At 49.4% G+C, this 24,891-nt stretch overlaps 2 protein-coding genes across 5 annotated transcripts in view; one reads left to right on the forward strand and one right to left on the reverse strand.

Annotated features, from left to right (window-relative positions):
* LOC144718790 (fibroblast growth factor receptor substrate 2-like) overlaps positions 1 to 6,385 on the forward strand; it is a 34,810-nt gene extending 28,425 nt beyond the window's left edge. For all 3 annotated transcript variants that reach the window (XM_078594330.1, XM_078594331.1, XM_078594332.1), the window contains exon 6: positions 215 to 6,385. In XM_078594330.1, the coding sequence (XP_078450456.1) occupies positions 215 to 1,366 (1,152 nt within the window). In that variant the 3' untranslated portion in view covers positions 1,367 to 6,385. The remainder of the gene's footprint in view (positions 1 to 214) is intronic.
* LOC144718791 (uncharacterized) lies at positions 6,264 to 24,686 on the reverse strand. 2 transcript variants are annotated; one of them, XM_078594335.1, is made up of 14 exons: positions 24,624 to 24,686; positions 23,763 to 23,863; positions 22,871 to 22,956; positions 20,717 to 20,833; positions 20,176 to 20,267; positions 19,126 to 19,239; positions 18,234 to 18,288; positions 16,581 to 16,643; positions 15,445 to 15,512; positions 14,494 to 14,629; positions 13,208 to 13,626; positions 11,213 to 11,324; positions 8,972 to 10,097; positions 6,264 to 7,481 (listed from the first exon to the last, which is right to left on the reverse strand). In XM_078594335.1, exons 2-13 carry the CDS (start codon positions 23,785 to 23,787, stop codon positions 9,765 to 9,767), a joined length of 1,620 nt encoding a protein of 539 aa, XP_078450461.1. In that variant the 5' UTR covers positions 23,788 to 23,863; positions 24,624 to 24,686; the 3' UTR covers positions 6,264 to 7,481; positions 8,972 to 9,764. The 2 variants fall into 2 exon arrangements, with proteins under 2 accessions (XP_078450461.1, XP_078450459.1); XM_078594333.1 differs by having other exon boundaries at positions 22,871 to 22,959.
* Between the last annotated feature and the right edge of the window lie 205 nt (positions 24,687 to 24,891).

Raw genomic sequence — 24,891 nt, forward strand, 5'->3', positions numbered from 1 at the left:
AAATAATACAAACGACACAAACATAATTAACTCTTGAATGTGATCGCAACACAGTTAATCGAACCGCTGTTTGGGCGAATCATTTCGTGCCTACTTCCTCCTATATGCAAAGAGAGTGCTGCGAGAATTAGGTTAAACGCTTGAGGCTCTCGTGCGAGTAAATGCCATTCTCTTCACGCTCCTGCCCCCCAACCCCACATCTGCTATTCCTCAGGTACACACGTACGTGAACACCTCCAACGTACACGAGGAGCTCGGCTCCAGGTCTGGTGGTGGTGCCACTGCCGTGAGCTCGGCCAGCGCCCCGCCAAACGGAGCGAGTGGAGGTTCGGCGGCCGCATCCGCTGCCGCCGCTGCTTCCACTACATCGTCAGCCGAGCCGGGGCCCGCCACGGGCCCCCGCGGTTCCATGGAGGAGCGCAATCCGCAGGTGCAGTTGGAGTCGCAAGGAGCCAAGTTCATTTTGGGACCCACTCCGGCGCAGAAACGTGAGCTGGAGCGGCGCCGCAGGCGCGAGCACCAGGATAGCGACGCTCAGCAGCAGCATCTGTCAGCCGTGACGCTCGCCAACACCAATGCTAACGCCGCCACCGTGCACGTGGAGGACGGAGGCGCTGTCGTCCCAGTGTCGTCCAGCAGCCGGAAGGAACCAGGCATCGGTAATAGCCACGGCGCCAGCGGCAACAACAACCGGCTGGTGTACGAGAACGTCAATGGCTTGCCGCCACAGACGCCCGGCGCGACGTCCAGTAGGGCAGCAGTGGAGGGGCAGAACGGGAACCCCGTAGTGTCGGCGGCGGTGGTGCCGGTGGGCGGACGGACTCTGCAGAACTACGAGAACTGGCCGACGCTGCCCTCGGTGCGCGAGGAGCCGGCAGTAACAGCGGTGCGCACGCCGCTGCGGAACGGATACCACCCCGGTGCCGCGGGGCTGGTGGACGCCCAGGCACCGGTGGCCGGCAAGGGCCACTCCGATTTGTTGCGCAAGCGGGAGGCAGCGCCCACAGTGTTCAGCTTCGAGTTCCGGCGCGGCAGCCTGCTGCAGCACCACCATCATCACCACCACCATCACCATGGCGCGGGCGGTGCCGGCAGTGGGGGCTTGGCGGCGCTCAACTACATCCAGGTGGAGCTGGATGAGGCGGGGAGCAGCGAGGGAGAGAACGGCGGGGGGGGCGGTGCGGCGCCACGCACTCCGCGCACGCCAGGCACGCCTCTCCCACAGACACCGACGCGGCGCACAGAAGTGTACGCCACCATCGACCTCGAGAAGACGGCCGCCATGTCGAGCCTGCAGCGTGCGCTGCCACGGGACGATGGCACGGTCCGCAAGACGCGGCATAACAGCACCGACCCGCCCATGTAGGGTCGAGTCGACGGTGGTGGTGGTGGCGGCGGGTGCTCCCTCATCCTTTCTGCCGATCGCTCATGGCAGCGTCTGCACCAACGCACTCGCACGCGTTCCATGTCAAGCGCATCACGCTTGCCGCGAGCTTTGTTTGCCAGGCGAGCCTGACATCGCCGTCCCATTTGCAGTGGAGGGTGGTGGAGGTGCCTCGACTTGGTTGTTGTGGGTGTTTGTGGGGGTAGAGGCAGAGTGGGAGGATAGGGGGGGGGTGCATCACAGTGTTAGTAGTGTTCATACATTCATGAGCGCAAGCCTCGTCTCCTGGAGAGGCTGTGGCACGGAGGAGTGAACGCTGGTAACGCTGTGTCGCCGGACGAGGAACGGACAGTCGCAAGTGCAGACGAAGCGTGCCGATTGTACTGGAGGCCCGAGGCCGAGCGTAGCCCCCGCACTTCTTCAACTCCGCCGGTGACGCGCAGTTCAAAGCAAAGGGGGACGTCCCACCGGCAGCGCTGGGTGGCCGGATTCGCTCAGCCAAAGGGGCCGTCTTGTAAATAGGTCATACATTTTGAAACGGTTAATGATGTGCCAACTGTCGGGTCAATTTAAGTAATGCATTTCAGTTAGCTGTGAAGCAGTGTGAGGGACGGGAGTGCCACGGAGGGATGGGAAGGCAAAGAAGGTAGAGGGTAAGCGATGGAAAGTGTGAGTGAGTGGTCAGACTTGTGAAGTGTTCGCGGAGGTGTGAAAGGACACGATTGTCATTTCTAAGGAAAATTAAATTGAACCAGTGCCATTCCCCACTTTATTTGAGCTGCATAAAGCCTCGTCCTGAACGTAACGGTATATGAGGCCACATGCCTGTTTTTACTATAATTGTTGTTACTGTGTGAATATAGTTTTTTATCATCCCATTCCTGTTGACGGTGGAGAGGAGTCCAGCTGAAAGCTACCTTGCCTTCCCAGCATGCAAAGCGGCGGATTGCGCAGGCCTTGCTTGCTGGGGGGCAAGCGGGGCTGTGTTTACGGAATTCTCACTCTCGGTACCTGTACGCGCTTTAGCTGTGCGACTCATTCCGTGCAAATAAGCTTCCTTTACTTAATTTTTTTTCAATGACAAAAAAGTGCCCGTGTTATGGTTTTAAAAAAACTGAAAAAAATCGACGAAAATTATTTCCCAGAAACAGACCAATTTAAAATGTGAATGTGTGCATTCGTGCGTGTGTTTGTGGGTGTAGCCACATGATCAGCGCGTGTCTCAGAGCATCATTTTGTTTGCAAAACTTGACGGTGCATCTCATCTTTTCACGCTACCAAAAACAACACTACAGCGGTGTCCATTCCTCGGCACCCTTGCACGCCGCTGCGGTTGTACGCAGACTTGTGTCCTGCGCTGGTGGCACACCGCGCGTCCTCCGTATGGCTTTTTTTTTCCAGTCTTGGGGTTTTTTTTTTACGTCGTCTTCGTACCGGTGTACGCTTGTCTCCTGCTTGTTTTCTCAGCTCCATGCTTTCGGTTTAACAAGTGCCCATGGTGCTTGGCGGTACGGTGCATTTGCCTTGCGCGGTCAAATGTTGGAACGCTCGCGAACAGAGGGTGGTACGGTACTAGCGGTCCCAAAGTGTGTGAAGGTTTTAAATCTTGTTTCATAGACATCAAGAGTATTTAAATAAATAAAGAGAGAACAATAAACTTACTCTAAGTTGACAGACCTCAAAGAGCGTTGGGTGAGCTTCCCTTAAAGCATTTTGTGTTGATATAATTCACGTTCTGTTAATTAGTGTTCTCTAAGTCCAGACTCGTCAGCGTTTACTGTATTGCCATGACTTGCCAAACCGCTTTCAGCGCGCGCACAACCTTCATCAGGTGGGGTGGGGAGCCTTTATTGGGGGTGAGGGTGAATCAATTCATTCCATCGTTTTTTTTTTTCAAAGCTTAAAAAAGTACATTCATCTACTCGTGTAAAAATTTATATTTTTTCTTTTCACTTAGAGTTCATAATGACCCTTTCAGACACTAAATGCCGTTGCATTTACGGCAGTGTTAAAAAGAGCATTGTTTATTGAATCATGGCAAATATAAATCGACAATACATTGAATCGCCAGGAGCTGACATACCCCTAGCAATAACTATACAGTCAATGCAGGTTATTCCTTTGGAAGAGAAAATTACTTTTAAAAGCAATCCACCCAAGCCAGGCTGTAAAACTAGCTGGTAGATTTTTTTTTTACGAAGTGACTTCATGAGAATTTGTGGTGGTGTTTTTTTTACACAAAGCTGGCTATCAAAAAAGTTAACGAGGCTGTTTTGGGGTTGGCCACGCAGACACCACAAAACAAAACTGCTGTTCCACTGACCCTGGCATTGATGTCTCCCACACCATAATCCCGCACAATAGCATCCATAAATATGAACTTCTGAAGGTTCTTGCTTGGAAATTGTTGGCGATGCAGCGGGCCAAATTTGCTGACATTTGAAACGGGTCTTGAATGCCAAATAATTATGAAATATCCCAGTTGAGTTGCGATTGTGCTGTTGTAATCACATTGTCATTGGATGAAAACATGTCCATTCTTAGTTGTCGTGAAGTACTGCGCTACGCCTTACGAAGAACATGTCCTGGAAGGGGACATCACAGATTTACTAATGTCCCTTCAAATATCATGAGTGGTGTCCTCTCACATGCCCTGTTGATTAAGTATTCATCTCATGGCAATCACACAAAATAGTGTTTTAGTCCTCATCCAGAATGTCGAATTAAGTGAAAAATCTACTTGTTAAGTTTTGGTGCGTGCGGTCAATGGTGACTGAGTCGAGGCCATCCACTCACGACGCTTGAAAGTCTGGTTTAATCACAGGTGGCTGAAACCTGAATCCTAACCCAGGTTATCAAGCCCTGCCAGCTTCCATACGCCCCAGCTGACTTGTAATCACCAGTGTTCAAATCTCCCTTGGTGGCCCACTCACCTTATTGGGGTCAATATTAAGCATCACACCTTTGTGCGACAGTGGTTATGCTCGTTGAGAATTATGGGCTCTCTCATGGGAATGTGGAATATCACTGGCCCACAGCTTCTAAAGGACACGAGCATCGCCATACTGTTAGTTTCTGACTGGCACTGCAGGATGGGTAACGGCTTACAGAGGCCTTCATCCAGCCGTGGATAGATCATGTGTCCCGTTGATGCCAGTCTGAAATCAATCGTATCATGAAGCGAAGAAACCTCATCAAGTCGCTCGTCCTGGGTGATCACTGGAGATTGCTCCGGAAGATGACTCCACGGTTCTACTTAAAGTCACTTGGGCTGGGTTAGATGACGCGCCTTCACGCTCTGTGGACAACGTGTTGTCACATGCCAATCATCGGATATATTCATAAGCTGTAACCCTCTGTAAGCATTTGTATTTAAAAAACTTAGGTTTGTGTTTTTTTCATAAAGTCACTGATGTTGTGCCTGAAATCGTGAAACGTTGCTGTCGTTGGATTCTGGCTCAGGACTTAAACATTGCCATATTGAGCCACCCAACAATCCTGACACTCAATTCCTTCACGATGGATTGACGAATCATCGTGCAAGGACACTCCTGAAACTCGGTGAGTCTGGATAAATGTATTATGTTAGTGGTGGACAGTAACAATTATGACGCTAATCCTAGCCCCAGAATCAGCCCAAGCCTCTAACTTTAACTTTACTTTCCCATACTGTAGCCCGAACACTTAACGATAATCCTGACCCATAATCCTGAAATTAGCCATAATCTTTTATCAGCCTATTGCTGGTCAGATAAACAAACAGAAGTCATTGTTTCTCATCGTGGTCTCGTAGTGGTGTTGCAGTGTGGTACAAACTGTCCTGGAATTACGATGCCATATATCATCCGTGACGAATGTTGTCCCTGCCTACATACCGTTGTTACGACTGTTTTTACGACATTGGTGATTGGTACGCGACTGGGCTTGGGTTTCAGGTTCGGGTTGAGTTGGGACCAGTGTTGATCGGGTCATTTGTGCCAAATGATAACGGGCAGGTATTGTATAATAATGGAGTGAATTCTTCCAGGTGTTGCAGATTAAATGGGAAATGCACGTGCGAGCTTTTTGTTGTTTGCTCATCGCATTGTGCTCTCCTGTCATTCCGCTGCAAACATTCAGACTAAACGTGCCGAATTGTACGGGAGAAGGTATGGCGATGTAAAAAACATAATTAAGGTAACATAAGAGCATTACAGATACGAATGTAAATGAGCGGTTCTGGTTTTACTTTCTTCACTATTCGAGGTACTATAGAGAGAGAGAGAGTAAAGGGCTCGCTGTCAATACGGTGGTCAGCTCTGGTACGCCAAACACCTCATCTGCTGCTGCTGTACACCTGGCCGGAGTTTTGTTGCGTGATCGCAATGGGTAACCTGCCTGTCAATCAAGCTCGATCATGGATCGCTGTAATTATGGAAGGCTGTTTGCGGTGCCAGTGTGTTCACTGCAAGTGCTTTTTGATGGACTGAGTCTTGGATTCCGAAAAAGGTGTGTGTGGTTGGGTATGAATTAAAAACTTGACCAATGTCACTTCCTAGGCGCTCGACGGCTCCACATGGGAGCACACCTTTTAATGCATTCATTCATTCATTCCTCCGCAGACATTTTAAGTGCCTTCGCTGTGCTGTACGATTAAATCATGTGCATTAATTGTGCGTCGGCTGCGCAATCAGTGTTTCCCCCCACCCCCTCCCGCACACAACCGTAATTATTAATTATTGTTAATTTTTTGTAATGTCTCCAAGTATGTAATTATTATCGTAAGCATTATATTTCCGATGAAAACTAAAGGAAATGGAAACAACCATCAAAGCGAAAAACTGTAGTCGCGTATGTAGATAAACCAGTTATGTACACTACCATGTACCATACGATGAAGTTAAAACGTAGTTGAAATTGTTTATTCATTTCAAAGATATAAGTGAGAAGGCGCTGTGTCCCCCTGCCGTCTTGCCACATTACATGAATAAACCTTGTAATAGTCCTGTAACCAAAACCAAACGCGCCTGTGCTGTCGTCTCTTTCCTCCGTTTCCTTGCGTTTGTGCGCGCCGGGATGTGCGCAGTCTGGAAAGCTCGGCCTGCAGAGGCTGGGTGCGAGTTCAGGTGCCGGTCCGAATCTACCCGGTGTCCTCGTCACATCATCATCATCACTGCAACCATCATAACCATTACTATAATTGACGATGTCTTTTTCGTATAGATGACGGTATTGTGTTTTAAGTTAACATGAAAACGCGTAATAGGTGGGCTGCGAAAAGGCTACCGCTCTGGAAAACATTGCCATACACAAATAAAATCATCACCATTATAACCATCGTCACCATTACCATCATCGTTCTGGCCTATTCTAATCCCACTTACTCATGATACTCATCCATGCTCTAAGGTCATAGGAAGCTGTGTGGGCTCTATCTAGTTGAGAGTGCCAATGATGAAGCCACATTACTGTTCCAGTTCATCCACCTGCACGCATTATCACCTCGGACTGGAAAACCCGACACGGCGTTTGTAGCCTCAATTTGAAAGTCATCCGAGTCCTAGGTTGAACAGAACCACAGTTGTGTGCGATGTGCATACAGTATTTGTTGGACAGCTCGGCAGTTGCTTGTGGGAGGCAGGGCAAACCTGTATGTCTGACCGCCTACAGCCCTACACTCATGCGCGTTGTGAAACTTCTCTAGCGGGTGAATTTTTTAAAGAATTTGGGATTTACTTTGGTCTGATCTATCACTTGCACACCAGCAAAGAAACGTAGGGGCTAAACGTAACCAAAATCACGTATGACTTTCCTGGATAAAACATTTCAAATTGACTTTATTTAATAACATTTTCTATTCAACCTGAAATCTCCACTCCTGACCTGGTTAGTCTTGTCATGCCGAGCATGTCATCTCCACGTGAAACAGTCACTCGGGTGGTGGTGGTGGATCACTCCTCGCCGGTCTTTAGTTCGACGTGGGCCTCCCTTCGCCGCTCCCTTTCAACGGTGGACTCTCCACGTGGGTGGTCTCGGTCGACGTGGCTGCATCGCTGGCCCAGGGTGCAGAGTGTGTCTGCGGTCCCCGCTTGCCCAGAAATTCCATGAACACCAGCTTCTGTGGAGGGACCAGATCCATTACAACAACAAAAATCACTGGAGAACCCACTGCAATTGTAATAGCCCTTATAAAACTGACCATGCCGCATTCCCACGACGATTCGAAAGCGGGCAAAGCGTGATGTGAGAGCTCGGTGAGACTGGCCATGATTCCCAAGGCAGCTGTTATCGGGCTGCACCGGCACAATGCAGGCCACGCGGCTCTGCTCGGGGAGTGATCCTCGCAGGCCGCCCCTGGCGAGTTGCGATGTAACACGGTCAACGTGGTAGGGGATGTGGCCATAAAAAAGTAACAATGTGAAATTGTTTTAACCTCATGCGTATTTTAAACGTTTTATTTATGGCTGTGGAGGGCAGAGAGTAGGCATGTAACGATTTGCCCCTCGTGGTTTCATGAATGTGCATCGTGGTAACGGTTAATGCTCAGAATTGTTTTTTCATTCTAATCCATGCAGCACCATTGTTGGCCGTAGTCGTCACGTGTATCCATTGCAATATATTTTTAAAATATGTATGATTTAGAGTTTTGTAATGGGAATGATTTAATTGTACATGTGAAATTTATTGAAAATAATTCTTATCCCCACAGTTTTGATGCATCGTCAATCTTGACTGGTAAGAATGGACAGGATCTAAGCTGAGCCAGGTCTGTAGCTGGGCCAACAGGCCTCCCCAACAAGCCGATATGCCAGCAACCATCGGTGACCACGTCACCCAGAAGGGACCAGTCCCTCTTCAGGTCTCTGACGAAGCAGGGTTTATCTTGGACGGGTGTCCAACGTGGAACAGATTGCCATCGACGGTTGCCAGGCTGCGCTAAGTTGTGGGCAGCAGAGGGCGGTGCAGAACAATACACTCCTGTGCTGTGCTGTACATCAATGCTCCCATATATTTGATCCTCGCTAACCTGCACTGACTAGCGTGGTGAAGTATGATCAAAGAGCCCCCACGGCCCTCATCGTGGGAGACCTTCATCTAAAAGTAGATTGACTACGTGATGTATATTATGTGGACGAGGAGGAAAGTTATTGGTATGAGAATGATGAGGAGTGGAAGTAATGGAGATGATGACGACGATGATGTGGAGGTGTTGAAGTAAATGGAATGATGGTGATCGTGTTCATTGGATGAGATGAAGGTTGTTAGGTGATGGTTTGCACCAAGGCAAAGACAAATCTCCCGTATAGCCTTTACAGACTGTTCGAGCAAGTGCTGTTCGCGAGTAGCTATGAAGGCCAGTACGGGGAGGGTGGCCAGCACCACGCCCGATCGCCTTTATCTCCCCAGCGGCGATGCTTACACACCACACCACCTAGGGGAGGCCTGGGACCTGTTCATATATTCGTTACTGGTGTTGGCCGCGAACGGGAATCGAACTCGGGTCGCCGGGTAAATAGCACAACTTGCGCCACCGCTCCCCACGTGTCCACACACAAGCGCCTATCGAACTCGGGTCGCCAGGCGAACGGCTGCGCCACCGCTCCCCACCTGGGGAGTCGCGTGGAGGGGTGGCAGGTGGAAGGGAGAGGGAGGCGGCTGGGGTCGTGGCCGGGGTCGAGGTGGCCGCACTGGGGAGGGGAAGAACGCGGCGCCGCGGCACAGATCCCAGGCTGCACATCACGGGGCGCGGATGGGTGGGGAGGGGTGGGGGAGATGCAGAGACGCGGATAAATGACTGCCATGTCCATTCAACACTTAAGCATATACGGCCTTTTTATCAATTCTCTGCCGGATAAGGGCCTCCGATTAACACAGTTTGGCTACGTACGGTGCGAAAGAAGTTCAACGTATAAGTACACACATACGGCCCCGCGCATTTTGAGCAGGCCATGGGAATTATGTTAACACGGAAAGTGAGAAAATGTTTTGATAATCGACCAGAAATAACGAGTATGTAAATGAATGATACAAAAAAAGAATTATTGATTGAAAGGAAGAAAGAGAAATGGCTAAGAAATTAAATATTGGCTGAGCAAGATGTGTGCGAGCCAATTGCATGTTTCCGTAAGCACGAAAATTTCAAGATCAAGTTAATTTATTAGGTATAGCCCTGTGAGCCATTCGGCTCTTGAATCGGGTGCAACCGCAACAAACAAAAAACAAAAACATGAACAAAAAACATCTTAAAGTGAATATGTGACCGAGTGCAAACAGAAAATCCAAGAAAATACAGCAAAATATTGCAGAAAAAACACCGTACACCAACGCTGTGTGCAAAAATCCCAGTGGGATGCAAGTCAAACAACCAACAACAACCACAAGACAACTTAGATTAAGGCCATCAGTCTAACTCTGTACTACAACAAACAAACATGAAGATCATCCAGAAAGAATGAGTGTGCGAATGAATTAAAACAAATGAGCGACTGAACGACAGAGAGCAAGAATGAATGACGACTGAAATGGCCAAGAATTGAAATATTGTCCGAGCGAGATGTGTGCGAGCCTTGTTGCGAGTTTCCGCACGGTCGCGTGGCACCGGGGCCAGTCTCCCGTGGGCCGCCAGGATGCCCTCGATGCGCGCCGCCTCTTCGGAGCGACGGTCCATGAGGAGCCGACCCGAACGTCGCCCCCGCACCGCCTGCTCGCCCCCGCACCACCTGCTCGCCCACACCTGGGCACGGCAAGGGTCACCACGGTGGCAGCAGCAGCAGCAATGACGACAACGAACGGGAACGGAAGCGGGGCGGGGGGGGGAAGGAACCTTGTAATGGCCCCGTCGGAGACACTTGAGCACAAAATATTCAGTAGCGGTTGTCGTCTCAGGCGGTTCATAGTCGCGATGTCCCTGGTTAACGTGCAACGTTGGGGCAACGTTGGTCCAACGGTTCCAACCGCTTGCTAACGACGTTGCCCAATGTTGCAAAGACTCTGATCCAGCACTGGTGGAATCTTGTATGCATGTTGAACTTTTTTCGCACCGTACGTAGCCAACCGTACTAATCGTAGGTGCGGGGGAAGGACAACAAATCTCGAGCGGTCACATTGTGGTAAAGATTGGTAGTAGCTACACAGATTTGTGAAATTCCTGAATCCGCTTTCCGCGAAGGTGTCCAGGAATCGCCAGTGACAGGTTTCCTTCGCTTTATGCGGTCGTAGTAGATGCGTTGCAAAAACGGGCGCAACGAAAGCGAAACCGCACGAGACAAGCTGCCTGCCGAGTAGCGCACACGATGCACACTCCACAATGCTGTCCCACGTCCGACCGCATGGCCCGCACGTGAGTGAATTCAAAACCGCAATACTGTATTGAGAATATTCTTGGTTCTTTCGGTAAAGTCACGTAGATGGGAAACAATAAAATAATAAAAATATTTGCAATAAAATATAAAAAATATATGTTATTTTATTGTTTCCCTTCTATGTGACTTTACCGAAAGAACCAAGAATGTGAATCCCTGCAGTCACGAAAGCTTTAAATCGAAATGTATTGAGAATGTTATACTAGAAATAGGTTAGCCGCATATAGGCGAAATTGCAAAAACCGAAACCCGCACGAAGCGAGGGTAAACCTGCACACCAAGCGGGTTTTCGAACCCATCCATGCAAACGTTCGATTATCATCTCGTTCGTGTGTGCGTGTGGTGGCCGTGCTGTGGATGCTGCGGTTTCCTCCCAAATGAAGCAAAAACTCTGCCTTATTAATAACGCATGCACAGTCCAAACATGCCAATGCAGTTGGACCTTCGTGAGAAAAGAGTCTCTGCCATGGACGTCGTCAGCACTCACGTCGGCCTGAGGCTGCCTCTCGCTCCCCTCCTCCACCGTCTCCTCCGTGGATCGGGGTTTGGGTGTCGCAATGCTGGAGGTGTTGAACGTCTCCTCGGCTCTTAGTTCCAAGCTGTGGGTAAAATATCTACAGTCAAATTCATCATCACCATTATTATAATTTTCCATGATCAGTCCACTGCCGGATAAAGGCCTCCCCACGCCGTGTTTATCTTGGGGGTTGTGTTTCACCGCAGTGGTCAGTGTGGGTTGCTGAAGGGCACAGGCCCAGTGGCGATGTCACTCGCGACCACTGATAGCTCCGGCCCCTTGAATCAAAATCAGGTCGCCAGCTTCATTCATAGCGCATGGTGAGAATCGCTGTGCCCCCCCACCTCAATAACTTTCAGACCTTTATCAATCGACTGTTAGACGAAGCCCCCCCCACCCCAACTCCACTCCCCAGACATCCTGTTGATCAGCAGGTTTGTTTGGTCAAACCTTTTCGCGTTGATCAGTTTCACCGTTTCCCGCCCAAAATTAAAATGTTACGGTTCTTTTTTTTTACGAGTGGGGCTTAAAGTGAGATAAACATCGCGCCCGCAACTTGTTTGAGCAGCGCAACACTTTCGCGTTTCATAGAGAGCGCATTGTTTGAGCGCGTAATCAGGGCAGCCCCTGTCTTAGCACTCAGCCTCACGACAGCAGTAAAGTTTTAGATTTTCTTTTCCTGCCCGGGTTTTTTTTTCCCTTCCACACCTCTGCCAACGGCGCTCGCTGAAATTTCATTTGGACGGAACTGAAGTTGCGGTAAATGATCTCGGCGCGAGTGCTGCGTCCATGTGCCGTTAGGGGCGAGGAAACTCGCTCCTCCATAGCGCAGCGTCTGATGTGTTTGTGAAAGAAAGGTCGTTCGGATTTCATCACCGCACTTTCAACGTATTTCACGAGCGGTCTCGCTCACTCGCAAAGACAAAGATTCAGGACCCGTGTAGCCTCAACAGACCGTTGCGCGCAAAGTGCTGTTAGCGAGTAGCACCGATGATGATGATGTCGGGCGCGGCGCACGATGGGAGGTCGGGTGGCCAGCACCACACTCGGCTGCATGTGTCTCCCCGGTGGCGATGTTTACACATCGTACCAGCTGCTCGTTTGATGCTGGGTCGACCTTAGGGGAGGGCCCAGGACCGGTTCAGATAATCGTCGCCGGTGGTGGTCGTAAGCGGGAATACGAACTCGGGTCACCGGGTTCGTAACGCAGCGCGCTAACCGCCGTACTACAGCTCCCCACAACTGGCACGCACACGCACGGACACGCTTCATACACACAGGCGACGAGTTCAATCTGTGCACTCGGTGTGCAGAACGCCGAATTTGTTTATTTGGTGAAAAGGTTTGTTTTTATAACCGGGGCTATGAGCGTTTTCAGTTGGCGCATATTGCACATTGTGATGTATGGATCAGCCACATGGGCACTGGCAAAGCGAATGGAAGAAAATTAGAAAAGAGCACAAAGAAGCATTGACAAAGGTGCATATTTGGAATAGTTTTTGTTGTTGTTATTACTGTTCATGATAGCAGATGATTGGTTGCTCCTGTGGTTATAACGTTCAACACGCAATCTGAAGGGTACGCGTTCAATTCTCGTGGTTGGAGGTCAGGCGAAATCACTCTGCTATCTCCCTCACTCCCTCCTAAGGCCACCACACATTTCTCGGATGCTCAACCGGGACACATGGTGAGCTGGCAGCACCTCCCTCTGTCAGCCCCGCCAACTTTTACACAACCACACCGATTCTCCTCGCCGTTCCTAACGTCTGTGGCCCCACCTACCACTCATCGGGCCCACTTTCTCCTTTGCCAGCACCGCCCACTACACAGAGAGTCTCGCACTTTGCCCGTCTCGTGTGTCAAGCATTAGCCCAGATATCTTTAAACCAGGGCCAAACCAGGAACGTTTGGCATCTACTCCTCCTGTTCTACTCCATCGTGTCCCACTCACTCGGCCCTCCTCACCTCCCCTCTGCTGGAGCCTCCGTCTGGCTGGCGGCGTCCGTGCACGTGACGTTCTCCAGCAGCAGGGTTCCATCCGCCTGGCCCAATGGGTCTGGCCGAGGGACATATTCCTCGTCCACCACGTCTGTGTCTGTCTGGGCGCCCGTGTCTACGTGGGAGATTCTGTCCGTCTGGGAGATTCCGTCCGACTGAGCGGCGGTTTTCGTCTGTGTGCCAGCGTCTCCCTGGGCACCCGTTTGCGTTTGCGTGTGCGTGTCCGTCTGCGCGTGCACATCCGTTTGGGTGTCTGCGTTCGTCCGCGTGCTCGTGTCTGCCTGGGCGTCAGTGTCTGTCTGCGCGGTGGCGTCAGTCTGAGTGCCGAACTCCCGTCTACGAGGCGCCATGGACATGGGAGCTGGTCGCTTCCTCCAGTGTCGCTCCTGCAATCTCAGACAAACACAACACGAGGTTCATTATCGCGTGATGCACAACTCGGAGTCGAAAGATTAAGCTTTTGTCTCTCTGCTCAAGGGAACAGAGGAGGGGTGGCACTCCTTCTGCCCCAAGGGCCATGAGACACTCGGGGGAAATGGAACGGCAAACATTTCCGTGGCGATATCCGACAACAGTTTCATTAAAGTTCATCAACGTGTATAATGATCCTAAGGTGGAAATTCCGCATTCCCATGGGATGACCACTGTTGACCTTCCCCAAAGCGGTACGACATTAATGGACCCAGGGGGGTTGTTTTATTTTTATTATTACTTCCCTTCTACGTGACTTTACCGAAAGAACCAAGAAGATGAATCCCTGCAGTCATGAAAGCTTTAAATCGAAAGATAATTAGGAGACCAAGCTTTGGCTTCCTTGCGACCCACACGGTCTGAACTTGGAGGATCCCTCCTGTGCAGGATTATAGGTGCCGGATCGATGATGGCCTGAATCGTCCAAAACCAAATTCAAATGGTCTAACCAAGGTTCCACTCCGCCAGGCTAACTTAGATAACTCTGTAACGTGAATATATTGCGAGTAAGAAAATTATAATCAGTAAAGGCTCACTGAGTCCTCAGTGTTTTTGCGAGGTGGAGAAAACCGATTCACGTGTGCAGATAACACTCAATGATCTGTACAGAAACGTCGTGATTTTTATTTTATTTTACTTTTATTAATATTAATTTTAATGTTTTACCTACGTGACTTTACCGAAAAAAACCTAAGAATATCTGTACAGCTATGCAAATATTTTCTATACTGCGTTCTACAGGCATATTTAAATTTGTAATGCTTTTTTTTTCTTTCACTTACAGTTGGGATGAACATGTCTTGATCATCACTATCGTCTTCATCGTCATAATCATCGTCATCAACATCCACGTCTTCATCACTGTTGCCTTTACTGAAGCCTTCGGAAGAGGTTTTCTGAACACTCCGGACGTCTCCCCTACAACAACACGACAAGACGTCCCCGACTTAAATAGACACTCGTGTCCAACAGCACGTGTCAAACGACGCACGCTTCAGGAAAAAAAAAGAAAACTCTCATCCCGTGGAGAGAAGAGCTGGGGGTTGCTTGCTCGTTTGTTAGTTGGGGTGCCGCGGTGGCGAGATGTTAACTACCTCGCCTGGTTAACTACCTCGCCTGGTTTACAGGAGGTCGTGTGTTCGATCCTGACCCCGACGCCTGTATTTTTGGAGTTTGGATGTTCTCCCCATGGTCGCGTGGATTTTTCTCCGGGTCCTCCGGTTTCTCCCTCCACATTTAGAAACATGCGTTTAGAGTATTTGGCTGCTATAAATGTCCACGTGATAAGCCACTTGATTACGCTAGAATTTGTGGCGAGGTCGCTTCTGAAAGAGCTATACAGCTCAGTGGGTCTTACCCGGTAAAATAAAAATAAACTTTTGGTTTTATAGTTTAAATAGGTGGAAGCTGGATTGTGCCCTGTACCACCAAATTTCCCTTTGACCACACCAAAGTTCATGCTCCTTAGCGGTGAATTGCGGTTATGAGGGTGCCCCCCCCCACACAACAGTTCTTGTGCCCCCCCCCACTCGATCCGATAGGAGTTGGTGCTGGGGCTAGTTCGGAGCAGGGTCTGGTTCTCTAGTTTGTTATGGATTGGGGGTTCGGTCTGGTTGCCTCGTGTCTTGATTTAAGGGGTAGTATCTGGTTGCCGAGTTATTGTTAGGGGCAGAGCAACATCTAACACGGACATTTACATTGTCGTTCACTTTTCGCTGCTGATGTTCACGTACCTCTGGGTCGCTTCCTCCATGAAAGACGCCACCATATTCGGCCACTTTGCTCCAAGAACGTCAGTTGCCTGGCCCGTCAGGGTTCCGTGAGAAAACACAGATGTTCGCTAACAGGCACGTACACGCACACATGTGCTGTACACGTATGTACACTCGGACAGACAGTCGTACAAAGCTGCCCCGTATAGACATACAGCCTGTTGGAGAAAGTGCCGTTAGCGAGCACCTATTAAGGCTGAAACTGTGCACGAGTTGGTGGGGTGGCCAACACATCGTTTTTCGGAATCTGTCTTCCTCAGTGCTGGGTAAGGTGATACATCAGATACGGTACTGTACTCACTTTAGGCTGAGTTGATCTACAGGAGGCCAAGCATCATGTCAGATATCACTTTCCACTGATGTTATCCGTGGCCTGGAATTGAGTTTATGTAACTGAGTTCATAGCACCACTCCTTCATGACATACAAAGAGACACTCTCAAATACACACACACAGACACATACACAGACAAATAAACATTTACATACAACCGCGATTCGCCACTAAAGCAACGTCACCACAGCATTTGTGCTGTCACTCTGAGGCCACGTGGAGTTGTTGAAGGCTCGCTGGCAGGAGGGCCCAGGTGCTCTGGATTAACTGACATGATTGGTTATTTACACTATGAGATCTCCTTTACCAGTGGCAAAATATAGTAATAGGTTTTTACCCTTTTAACTGGTACAAAAGTTGTACGCCTTTTGGCGTCATCTGGTCCAACACCAATGGAGACTAGGCTCTAAAGAAAGCTGTCTCGGGTGTGGACCAATCAACTTCAAGGACAGTGCATATCATTATCATCATCAGAGTTGTTTCTTTTTGTTTGCATTTTGACTTCTTGTGTTGAGGTTATTGCAAACATGATGCCTTGTATAAAGGTGTCAGATTTTGTACCAGTTAAAAGGGTAAAAACCAATTACTATGATTGGTTATATGCACCCCACCTGTGGCAACTTTCTGTGATTTAGCCACCCATCGACAAACCAAAAAACACGCACGGTGCCAAAGAAGTTCAACACACGCACACTCACACGACAAAATCATAATAAAGTTGCGTGCATCGCATGGCTTCGAAATGAACGTCGTCGATCTCTCACCGTCATCTTCATAAACATCTTCTCCCAGCGAATCAGCTTTCTCTCCTCTGCAACTCTTCTCACCTGAGAAAAAATGACATTGACGCGTCTTCAGGAAAAGCCCCACACGATTGACATTCAACTCAACATGTAAAGATTATCTTCTTGGTTCTTTCGGTAAAGTCACGTAGAAGGGAAGTAATAAAATAATAAAAATAAAACATAATAAAACAATTCTCACGACGTTTCGGCCACAACGCAAGCAGCCGTACTCAGGCTGCCTGCGTTGTGGCCGAAACGTCGTGAGAATTATTTTATTATGTTTTATTTTTATTATTTTATTACTTCCCTTCTACGTGACTTTACCGAAAGAACCAAGAAGATGAATCCCTGCAGTCACGAAAGCTTTAAATGGAAATGTAAAGATTATTTGCGGATTCTGCCCTCTTGTCAGGTCCGCGGTTACGGAAAAAAACACGTTTTATTCGCTGGTGAAAAGACAAATTGTGCGGAAATGCTTTCATCTAGCAGTGGATAGATAATGGCTGATGATATTGATATTTTTGTATTGTTCGTTACCAAAAGGACCACACAAAAGACATTATGGATCATCAGGGAGCCATGCCCAGATATGACGCGCCAAGATGAGGGCAGGATTGTATATGGGTGCTTGTAATAATTTGAGTTAATCAGTGAATCGTATTGTGCTATAACTGCCAAGGAGTGGCTATGGTGCTGCATGGGTCTTCGTAATGTTTTGGCCTCATCACTGGTGAGGGGGTGGAGTGGTATTTTAAGTGAACTTTTTGCTGACCGATGGAATGAGGTTTTGGGTGATGTTTTTGGTGGAGATGTTGGCGACACAACCGGTGCAGTGTTGGTTGGAGTGTTTGGTGGAGTGTTGGTTGGGGTGTTGGATCACACACCGGTCGATTTTGTGTGCCAAGGCAAACTCGCAAAGTGAACCGACTCATGGACTTTTGACCTTTTTCCATGGCGACTTTACCTCGGTTGTCTCACACGTTCAGGCCTCACATTCTCCACTAGCCTCACTCAATCAAGGCCGTAATTATAATATATATTGTGGGGACACACACACCCCCCCCCCCCCCAATATTCAAATATGCTCAAAATGTCCCCCCAATATATTGCTATAAAATAAATTTATTTTATACTAGCTTTACTACCCGGCTTCGCCCGGGACTTGGATTCTCGACGCCCGGCCGTCTTTGTCTCCCCAGTGGCGATGTTCACACCAATATATATGATTGTGGTTATGGTTGTGCTTTATTAATCCCTAATCTCTGCCATTACATACAATGAAACAAGAAAAGGTAAAAAAGAAAAAACAGAGCAATGTAATACAATACACTATCAGACATTATTGTAATAAATAAATAAAAATTCCATCCTATGTATTAGTTAATTTTTTTATATTTTAGGCAGGAAATGGCAGGAAATTAGTTTTCAAATGTAGTTTTTTTTCTGGGGGGGTCCCCCAGACCCCCTGGAAGATTTGGTCCCCTCCAATGTTGACTCCATGGCTACGGCCTTGCACACAATCGACCCCCAGCCTCAGTCAACTCCTCGGCAGGTTGCACAAGCTGAGGGGCTCGTGCAAGGCCAGGCGGTGGTGTGCAGGTGGTGACCTCCCCTGCCCTGAAAGGTCACTACCTGCTCGTGCACCAGCTGCAACCGCCTCATGGCGACATCCAAAAGCCTCTGTTTCCTAGGGACAGATGGACACACGCACACACACACGCGTGGGCAGGGGCGCAACAACTCATTTCAACGGGGTGGACCCCCCCTCTCTCCCTTCCCCCGACTCACTTCTAGTGAAATAGCTACGGATGTGTGTTAACCCGTGTACAATAATGTGTAGGCTACAATCATGTATTATTGTTCTCCTTAGTTTTTTGGTAACATTTTTTTTTTTTTACATTTTTTTACTTGTTTATCTTGTTGTTGATTCGGGGCCCCCCCCTTGTGACCGACTGGGCCCCTACGCGTCGCATGACGCTACCACATACCCCCCCCCCCCATAGTTGTCTACCACATACCCCCCCCCCCCCCATAGTTGTGTCCCTGAGCGCGCGGGCACACAAACACCTCCTCTGCATGCGGCTCCAGTCACTCGGTCAGTGTCAACGGAAGAGCTCTCTGCTCTAGTAGCTACACACCCGCGCCGTGTACGTCCCACGCGAGTTTGAATCCTCGTTCAGGGAAGGAGGGTGGGAAAAAAGACCTTTCAATTTTTGATCAAGGGCTCGGTCGTAGCGCAATTTGTAATGCCACTGCAGTAAGGTATTGAAATGTATGGGTGTGATGTCACACGAGGGCTATGACGAAGTGATGATGGTCAACAATAGCTATGACGATGACCACAGCGATGATCATAATGATGGCAATGGTGGTGGACGACTGTGAGGATGATGGAGAGCAATGATGATGATGAGAATGATGATGACGATGATGGTGGTGGTGCTGGGTGCGGGGGAGATGATGAGGCGGAGAGGAGGAGGAGGAGGGACGGAGGAGGAGGTAGCGGCCATTGACCGGCACCCACATCTGGCAGTGCTCGTGTAGGGTCCTCAATGTCTCGCTCTGCCCGTGCCAGTGCGACGAGTAGACCAGCGTGAGACGGGATAGTTCCCCGGCGGGCACCTGCACGTCTGATACACTTCGTCACACATTATCATCACCATCGTCGTTAATATCACAGACGTTATCATTGTCATCGTTACTACTATCATCTCTCCATGGTCATCCACAACTCATCTTCAGCCTCTCATGGATTTTTGTGCCCCCCTTTCGTGCTCACCATTCCCAATATACTCTCTGTATCTCTCTCTGTCTCCTTCCTTCTCTCTGTGCTCGATCTCGTTTTAGATCCTTCTCCCGCTTTGTACCCCTCCACTGGAATCAACTTCCCCTGTACATTGAGCAGTCCCCTTCCTTAACCTCATTTTCCTTCCTCTCTCGAAGCCTCACCTCTTCTCCACTGCCCATTCCCTTCCTCTTCCCTCCCCTCGCCCCTCCACTCCGTCTCCTCCCTCCTCTGCCCTTTCGTGACCCCATATGCCCTCTGTTACGGTCACTCATTTTTCGACCTTTGCACTCCCTTGCCATCTAAGTCACTATATTTTTGTACCACTTTTAAACTATGTAAAGCACCTTGAGCTAAGGCGCTCTATATAAATATAAAATAAGAAAATATCAACATCGTCACCATGACTGTTACCATTGTTAGTAGTCATGGTGATGTTAATAATCATCACCGTGGCTGTTATTAGGAGTAGGATCATCATTGTCAGCATCATTATCGTCCCTGTCATAACCATCAGCATTATCACTACCAGTCTCATTCATCATCATTGCTATCCTGAGTATCGTTTATTCATGTTATTTGCCCATTGTTGTCATCACTGCCAGTGTCATCTTCATGATGATGATGATCATCATCATAACCAGTTTAATCATTATTATTTACATCATCATCATCATTTGTCTCCTAGAATTGTAACTGGTGTCTAGTGGGGAGCGAGTAGTGTCTTAACCTGCACCTGGCCTCGTCTACGTAAACTCAGCCTTAAATGAGTGGGAAGGTCCCTGCTACCTGCGGTGTAGTCGAGACATGAGCAGGAGAAACCTTGCGCGCAGGGCCCCGGGAAGAGAGTGCTGGAGCAGCACATCCTTAAAGTCCATGAGCTGTGGACAAAATGAAAACACGGGGGACGTGAAGATGGAGAGAACATGAAGACATGGCAACATGAAGATCCGGAGACTTGCAAACGAAGAAGCGTGAAGACATGGGGAGATGAAGACCCGGAGACTTGGAAACGAAGAGACGTGTAGACATGGGGACATGAAGACCCAAAGACTTGGAAACGAAGGGACATGGGAACATAGATACATGGGGATAAAAAAAACTCACATTTAAGCACAGAACACAGTAACTTGACGATAATACATGTAACCATCAAGACACAGAGCTAGTGAGACACCGGGACACGAAAACATCGTAACGTGAAAATACAAGAGTACACGGAGACACGAAGGCACGGGGCCATGAATACGGAGAGGCAAGACAACACAGGGTCGTGGAGACGTGGGAACGTGGGAACACGAGAAGCCACTGCCATCACTGCCGTCGTCACCTCGGCCACGCAGCCGCGGGTGAGCGCGAGGGCCGACACCGTCTCCTGAGACAGCGCCTCGAAGCGGTCCTCGTCACGGGCCTTGGGGACCTCTAACTCGTGTGGCCCTGGCTCGGTCTGCACCCCCACAGCATACACGCACAACAACAACAACAACCGCCATTCGCCACTAAGTGGCGGTGACATCACCATGGCGCTTGTGCCAGGCTATGTGCACGTGGAGGCCACGTGAAGTGTAGGTCACGGGGCAGACCCAGGTACCACGGGTCGACTGACTGAGATGACTGGCCGATGCACCACCTGTGCCCCCTACTGTGCCAACTTGCTGCGCTTTAGCGACCCGGTGCTTTGCTCGTTGTGAGCGTCGCTCCTCTGCCCTCCGTTGTTGTTGGAGGCCGACTGCCTCCAAATGCCCAGTAGCGTCCTTCACGAGCCTTCTCCAGAGGCCAATCTTGACACCGCTGGTACCAGTCATCGGCAAGTCCACTCAGCTCCACATCTTCTTGTACCACATCACTCCATCTCATCTCTAGCCCGCATCACACCTGTTTAGCCCCCTCTATCCGGCCGAACAAAAGCTGTTTAAGCATGCGGTGGCTGGGCATGCGGGCTACATGACCCAACCAACGCAGCCTTGCCTGCCGGAGGAGCTCACCGATGGAACTTTGTCCAGATCTTTCAAGGATTTGTGAGCTCCTGACACAATCCAGCCTTGTTAAACCCAGGATGGATCGTAGGCAGGCCAGCCTAAATGTTTCTAACCAGTGAAGATGTTCCATTAGGGGGGTCCATGTTTCGCAAGCGTAGAGAAAGGAGGGCATGACTGTGGCCGAGAAGACCTGCAGCTTCGTGTGGAGCGACAGACCAGGTAGCTTCCACACAGCGTTACGCAACCGATGAAAAGATAATGCCGCTCGACTAACGCGGAGTGACACCTCTGCTGTCAAATTGGAGCCAGTCATGAGCACAGTGCCCAGATATGGGAAAGTCTCCACTCTCTCCACAACTGCCCCATCACCAATTTGGAGTTGTGGGGGTGGAGTGTCTGATGGTACAAAATGACCAGGCCTGCTTGCTTAGTTTTGGTGGGGCTGATGGTAAGGCCCAACCTCTTCGTGGCATGCTTCAGGTTCAGCAGCAGTGCCTCCAACTCACCCTCTGAGCGAGCAGCAATTACCAGATCATCGGCATATATAACATGGTTGACCAAGAGGGAGCCATCCCTTGACTGCACCCGGGCATCGAACAGCCTCCCATTGTATCTGTACCAGATGGAAATTCCTCCGGTACAGCCATCAAAGGCTTCACGAACTACGTGGTCGAAATAGATGTTAAATAATGTGGGAGCCAGAGGACATCCCTGTCGCACTCCAAGGTGAACAGGGAATGGTCCCGACTCCCTGCCACGTAGTTTTACCCGGGCCCACTCACCATACTGAAGGTCCTAAATAATTGTGAGCAAACCGTCAGGGACTCCGAAAGCACGAAGTACAACCCAGAGCCCAGGCCTACTGATGGTATCACAGGCCTTGACCAGGTCACGCACGCGCGCACAAACACACGCACACCCACTCCTCCATTCAACACACGCTCCGTCACACAGCTTGCTCTGAGTCTTAACGCCAACTCAATCTACGTATTGCTCAATTCAACAGCCTTTCAAACACAAGCTCGCTCAAATAATTGTTCAAACACCTGCTCGCACCAACACTTTACCCCAACACCTGCTATCCCCAACGCCTGCTCACCCCAACACCTGGTCAATCAATACCTGCTCACTATAAATGTTCTCGATTGGGCCAAACGTTCCACGAATGAGTGTTTGGCATGTGATCGGACGCTTGAGAACCCAAAGAAATTCACCAGCAATGTAAAGAGAGATAACACTTATCGACAACTGCACGCGTACATTCAAGAACCCATTACTTGCATCTCATAGCCACCTCGCGGCCAGGCACATTAAACACGTTTACAAAAAATGCTGGCAAGAACGCCCTGTGCCAGGCTCGTACGGCCAGCTTGTTTACGTGGAGCAGAGTGTTACTTCATGGTTAGGCAGGGGTGATGGAAGAGGTGTGCAGCCGGCTCTGTTTGACCTCACTCGTGTAGCCTGACGCCCCCCACAAGGTCATCCTCTAAACATAGATTGTCTACCTCATCTCCATCCACCTCGTCGTCGCGTTCATCCACACGAGCCAGCGAACCGCCCCTCTGCTGAAGCCAGCCGGGGACGCCTGCTGCTGCTGCCGCCGCCGCCGCCGCCGCACAGGTAAAAAATAACAAGTTAGATTCCCTGTACAGGTAAACACCTACGTGTAATATTTAGCATGGAGGGGGTGCTGTCGTGTGTTTTTTTAGGTAGTTTGTAGCCAGTTGAGGAATTTCTACATTCACATGGCAGATGCCACTATTGTTGGTGCACACACACAATGGAATGTCGATCCGTCACAGAGGGATGATGGGCCGTGTTGAACCCTGACCTGGAGTTCGACTCGCGACCTTCTGTTCTAACCACATCAAACGCCCAGGCTTTAATCTGCATTTAAATTTGACGGTGGCTTGGAGAGGCATTCATCCAGCAGTGGAAATATCGCGGCTGAAGATGATTTATGAATTAAAATGATTGTGCCGTCTTGCCTGATTGTGGAGCACTGAATGGCAAAGGGGGTTTGATATAACGAATGTTCTGTGAATGGCCTTCTAACACCAGGAAACCCAGTGGCATTTCTTTGCCAGGCCACACCGTGCTGATGAGACTCAAAAGGATTTGAGACCGGTTCAAGGTTTTGCTGCTCGCACAAAGGCTCCTGGCCTGATGGACTAAAATGTATTTTTGTTGGTAGTGAACTGACCCTTGTCGATCCGTGTTACTCAAGGCAGACGACTGACTGATGTGAATCCCAGTCGTGATCTTTGAAGGATCATATTGGATAAAGTATACAGTCGAGTCCACGTTTTACGTGTTTTAAATTTTCGCTGTACACTTTTCTTATGTACCAAGTAATTCGCACGCCCATGGAGTGTGAGATAAAATTAGTGGCGTTACCTTCCGTCTTTCTTATTGGTGGCATCGTGGTCGCTTATTGCAGTGGCTGTCTGCGGGGTCCCACACACGTGGTGGCGGTGGTGGTGCTCGCGTTGTCACCTCTGGGGTACATAAAACCGCGACATATCGTGGGAAGAATGAATGTATGTTGAACTTCTTTCCCACTGTACGAATCCAACCGTACTAATTGGAGGTGCGCAATATCTCAGTGCCAGAATCGGTGAGAACTACTACTGTACACGTAAATGCATGGTCTTGAGTGGTTTATTATTATTATGCAACTGAAAAAACCCGAAATTGTTAATGCCATGGGAAGACTGACAAGATATCCAAAAGTAAGGGCCATCCATAGGGGGGAGGGTGCGGCTCCCGAGGCCTTCAAACTAAACTGGAAGTATTACATCTGACGACCGTGACGTTAAAGCGCACCCCCCCCCCCAAAGTGCGGGGTCCAGGGCGGTCGCCCCGATTCGCAGAATCCGAGTGACGGCTCTGTCAAAGAGTAGCTACGTCGAAAAGAAAGACGTCTTGGGAAATCCAGGACAGGTGGCAACGGTAACCTGGCAGACAAGCAAGCAGATACTGTACATCACAGAGGGCCTGACCCTGACTGATCAGTGGAATGAGGATGATCATTTACAGTGATGCTCATGTCGTACATTATTTACCACGGATATGGAGATTTATTGATGATGAATTATGGAGTATTGGAGCTATTGATCATAATGGATTTCTGTTGATGAATCATTGCTTATTCGTACACTCATAACGTCAATTAAGTACAAAGACTTGTTAATGAAGACGTATGGTCGACAAAGGAATTATGATGACAATTTATTATCAAAACCATAATCCAAATACCTTATTTTCCGGAGTATAGGACGCTCCGGAAAGTAAGACGCACCTCAACGTGTACACCGCTGTCAATAAAGTTACAACGAAAAACCTGGTCAATGACAAAGATGCCCCGTATAGCTTTAACATACGCCGGGGGCAAGTGCTGTTAGCGAGCACCTATGAAGGCCGGCACAGCACACGAGGGGGTGGGTGGCCAGCACCACGACCGGCCGCCTTTGTCTCCCCAGTGGCGATGTTTACACACCGCGCCGGGTACTCATTTGAGGCCGCG

The sequence above is a fragment of the Lampetra planeri genome, chromosome 5 (genome assembly GCF_965212315.1).
Source record: "Lampetra planeri chromosome 5, kcLamPlan1.2.h2, whole genome shotgun sequence".
Lineage (NCBI taxonomy): Eukaryota > Metazoa > Chordata > Hyperoartia > Petromyzontiformes > Petromyzontidae > Lampetra > Lampetra planeri.

Coding starts and splice junctions, on each gene's coding strand:
- LOC144718791 (XM_078594333.1), bottom strand. CDS start 23,787: ATGCCACCAATAAGAAAGACGGAAG. Junction 22,960..23,762: donor ACCAATAAGAAAGACGGAAG/GTAACGCCACTA, acceptor CGGCGGCGGCAG/CAGCAGCAGGCGTCCCCGGC. Junction 13,627..14,493: donor AAGACATGTTCATCCCAACT/GTAAGTGAAAGA, acceptor CTGAGATTGCAG/GAGCGACACTGGAGGAAGCG.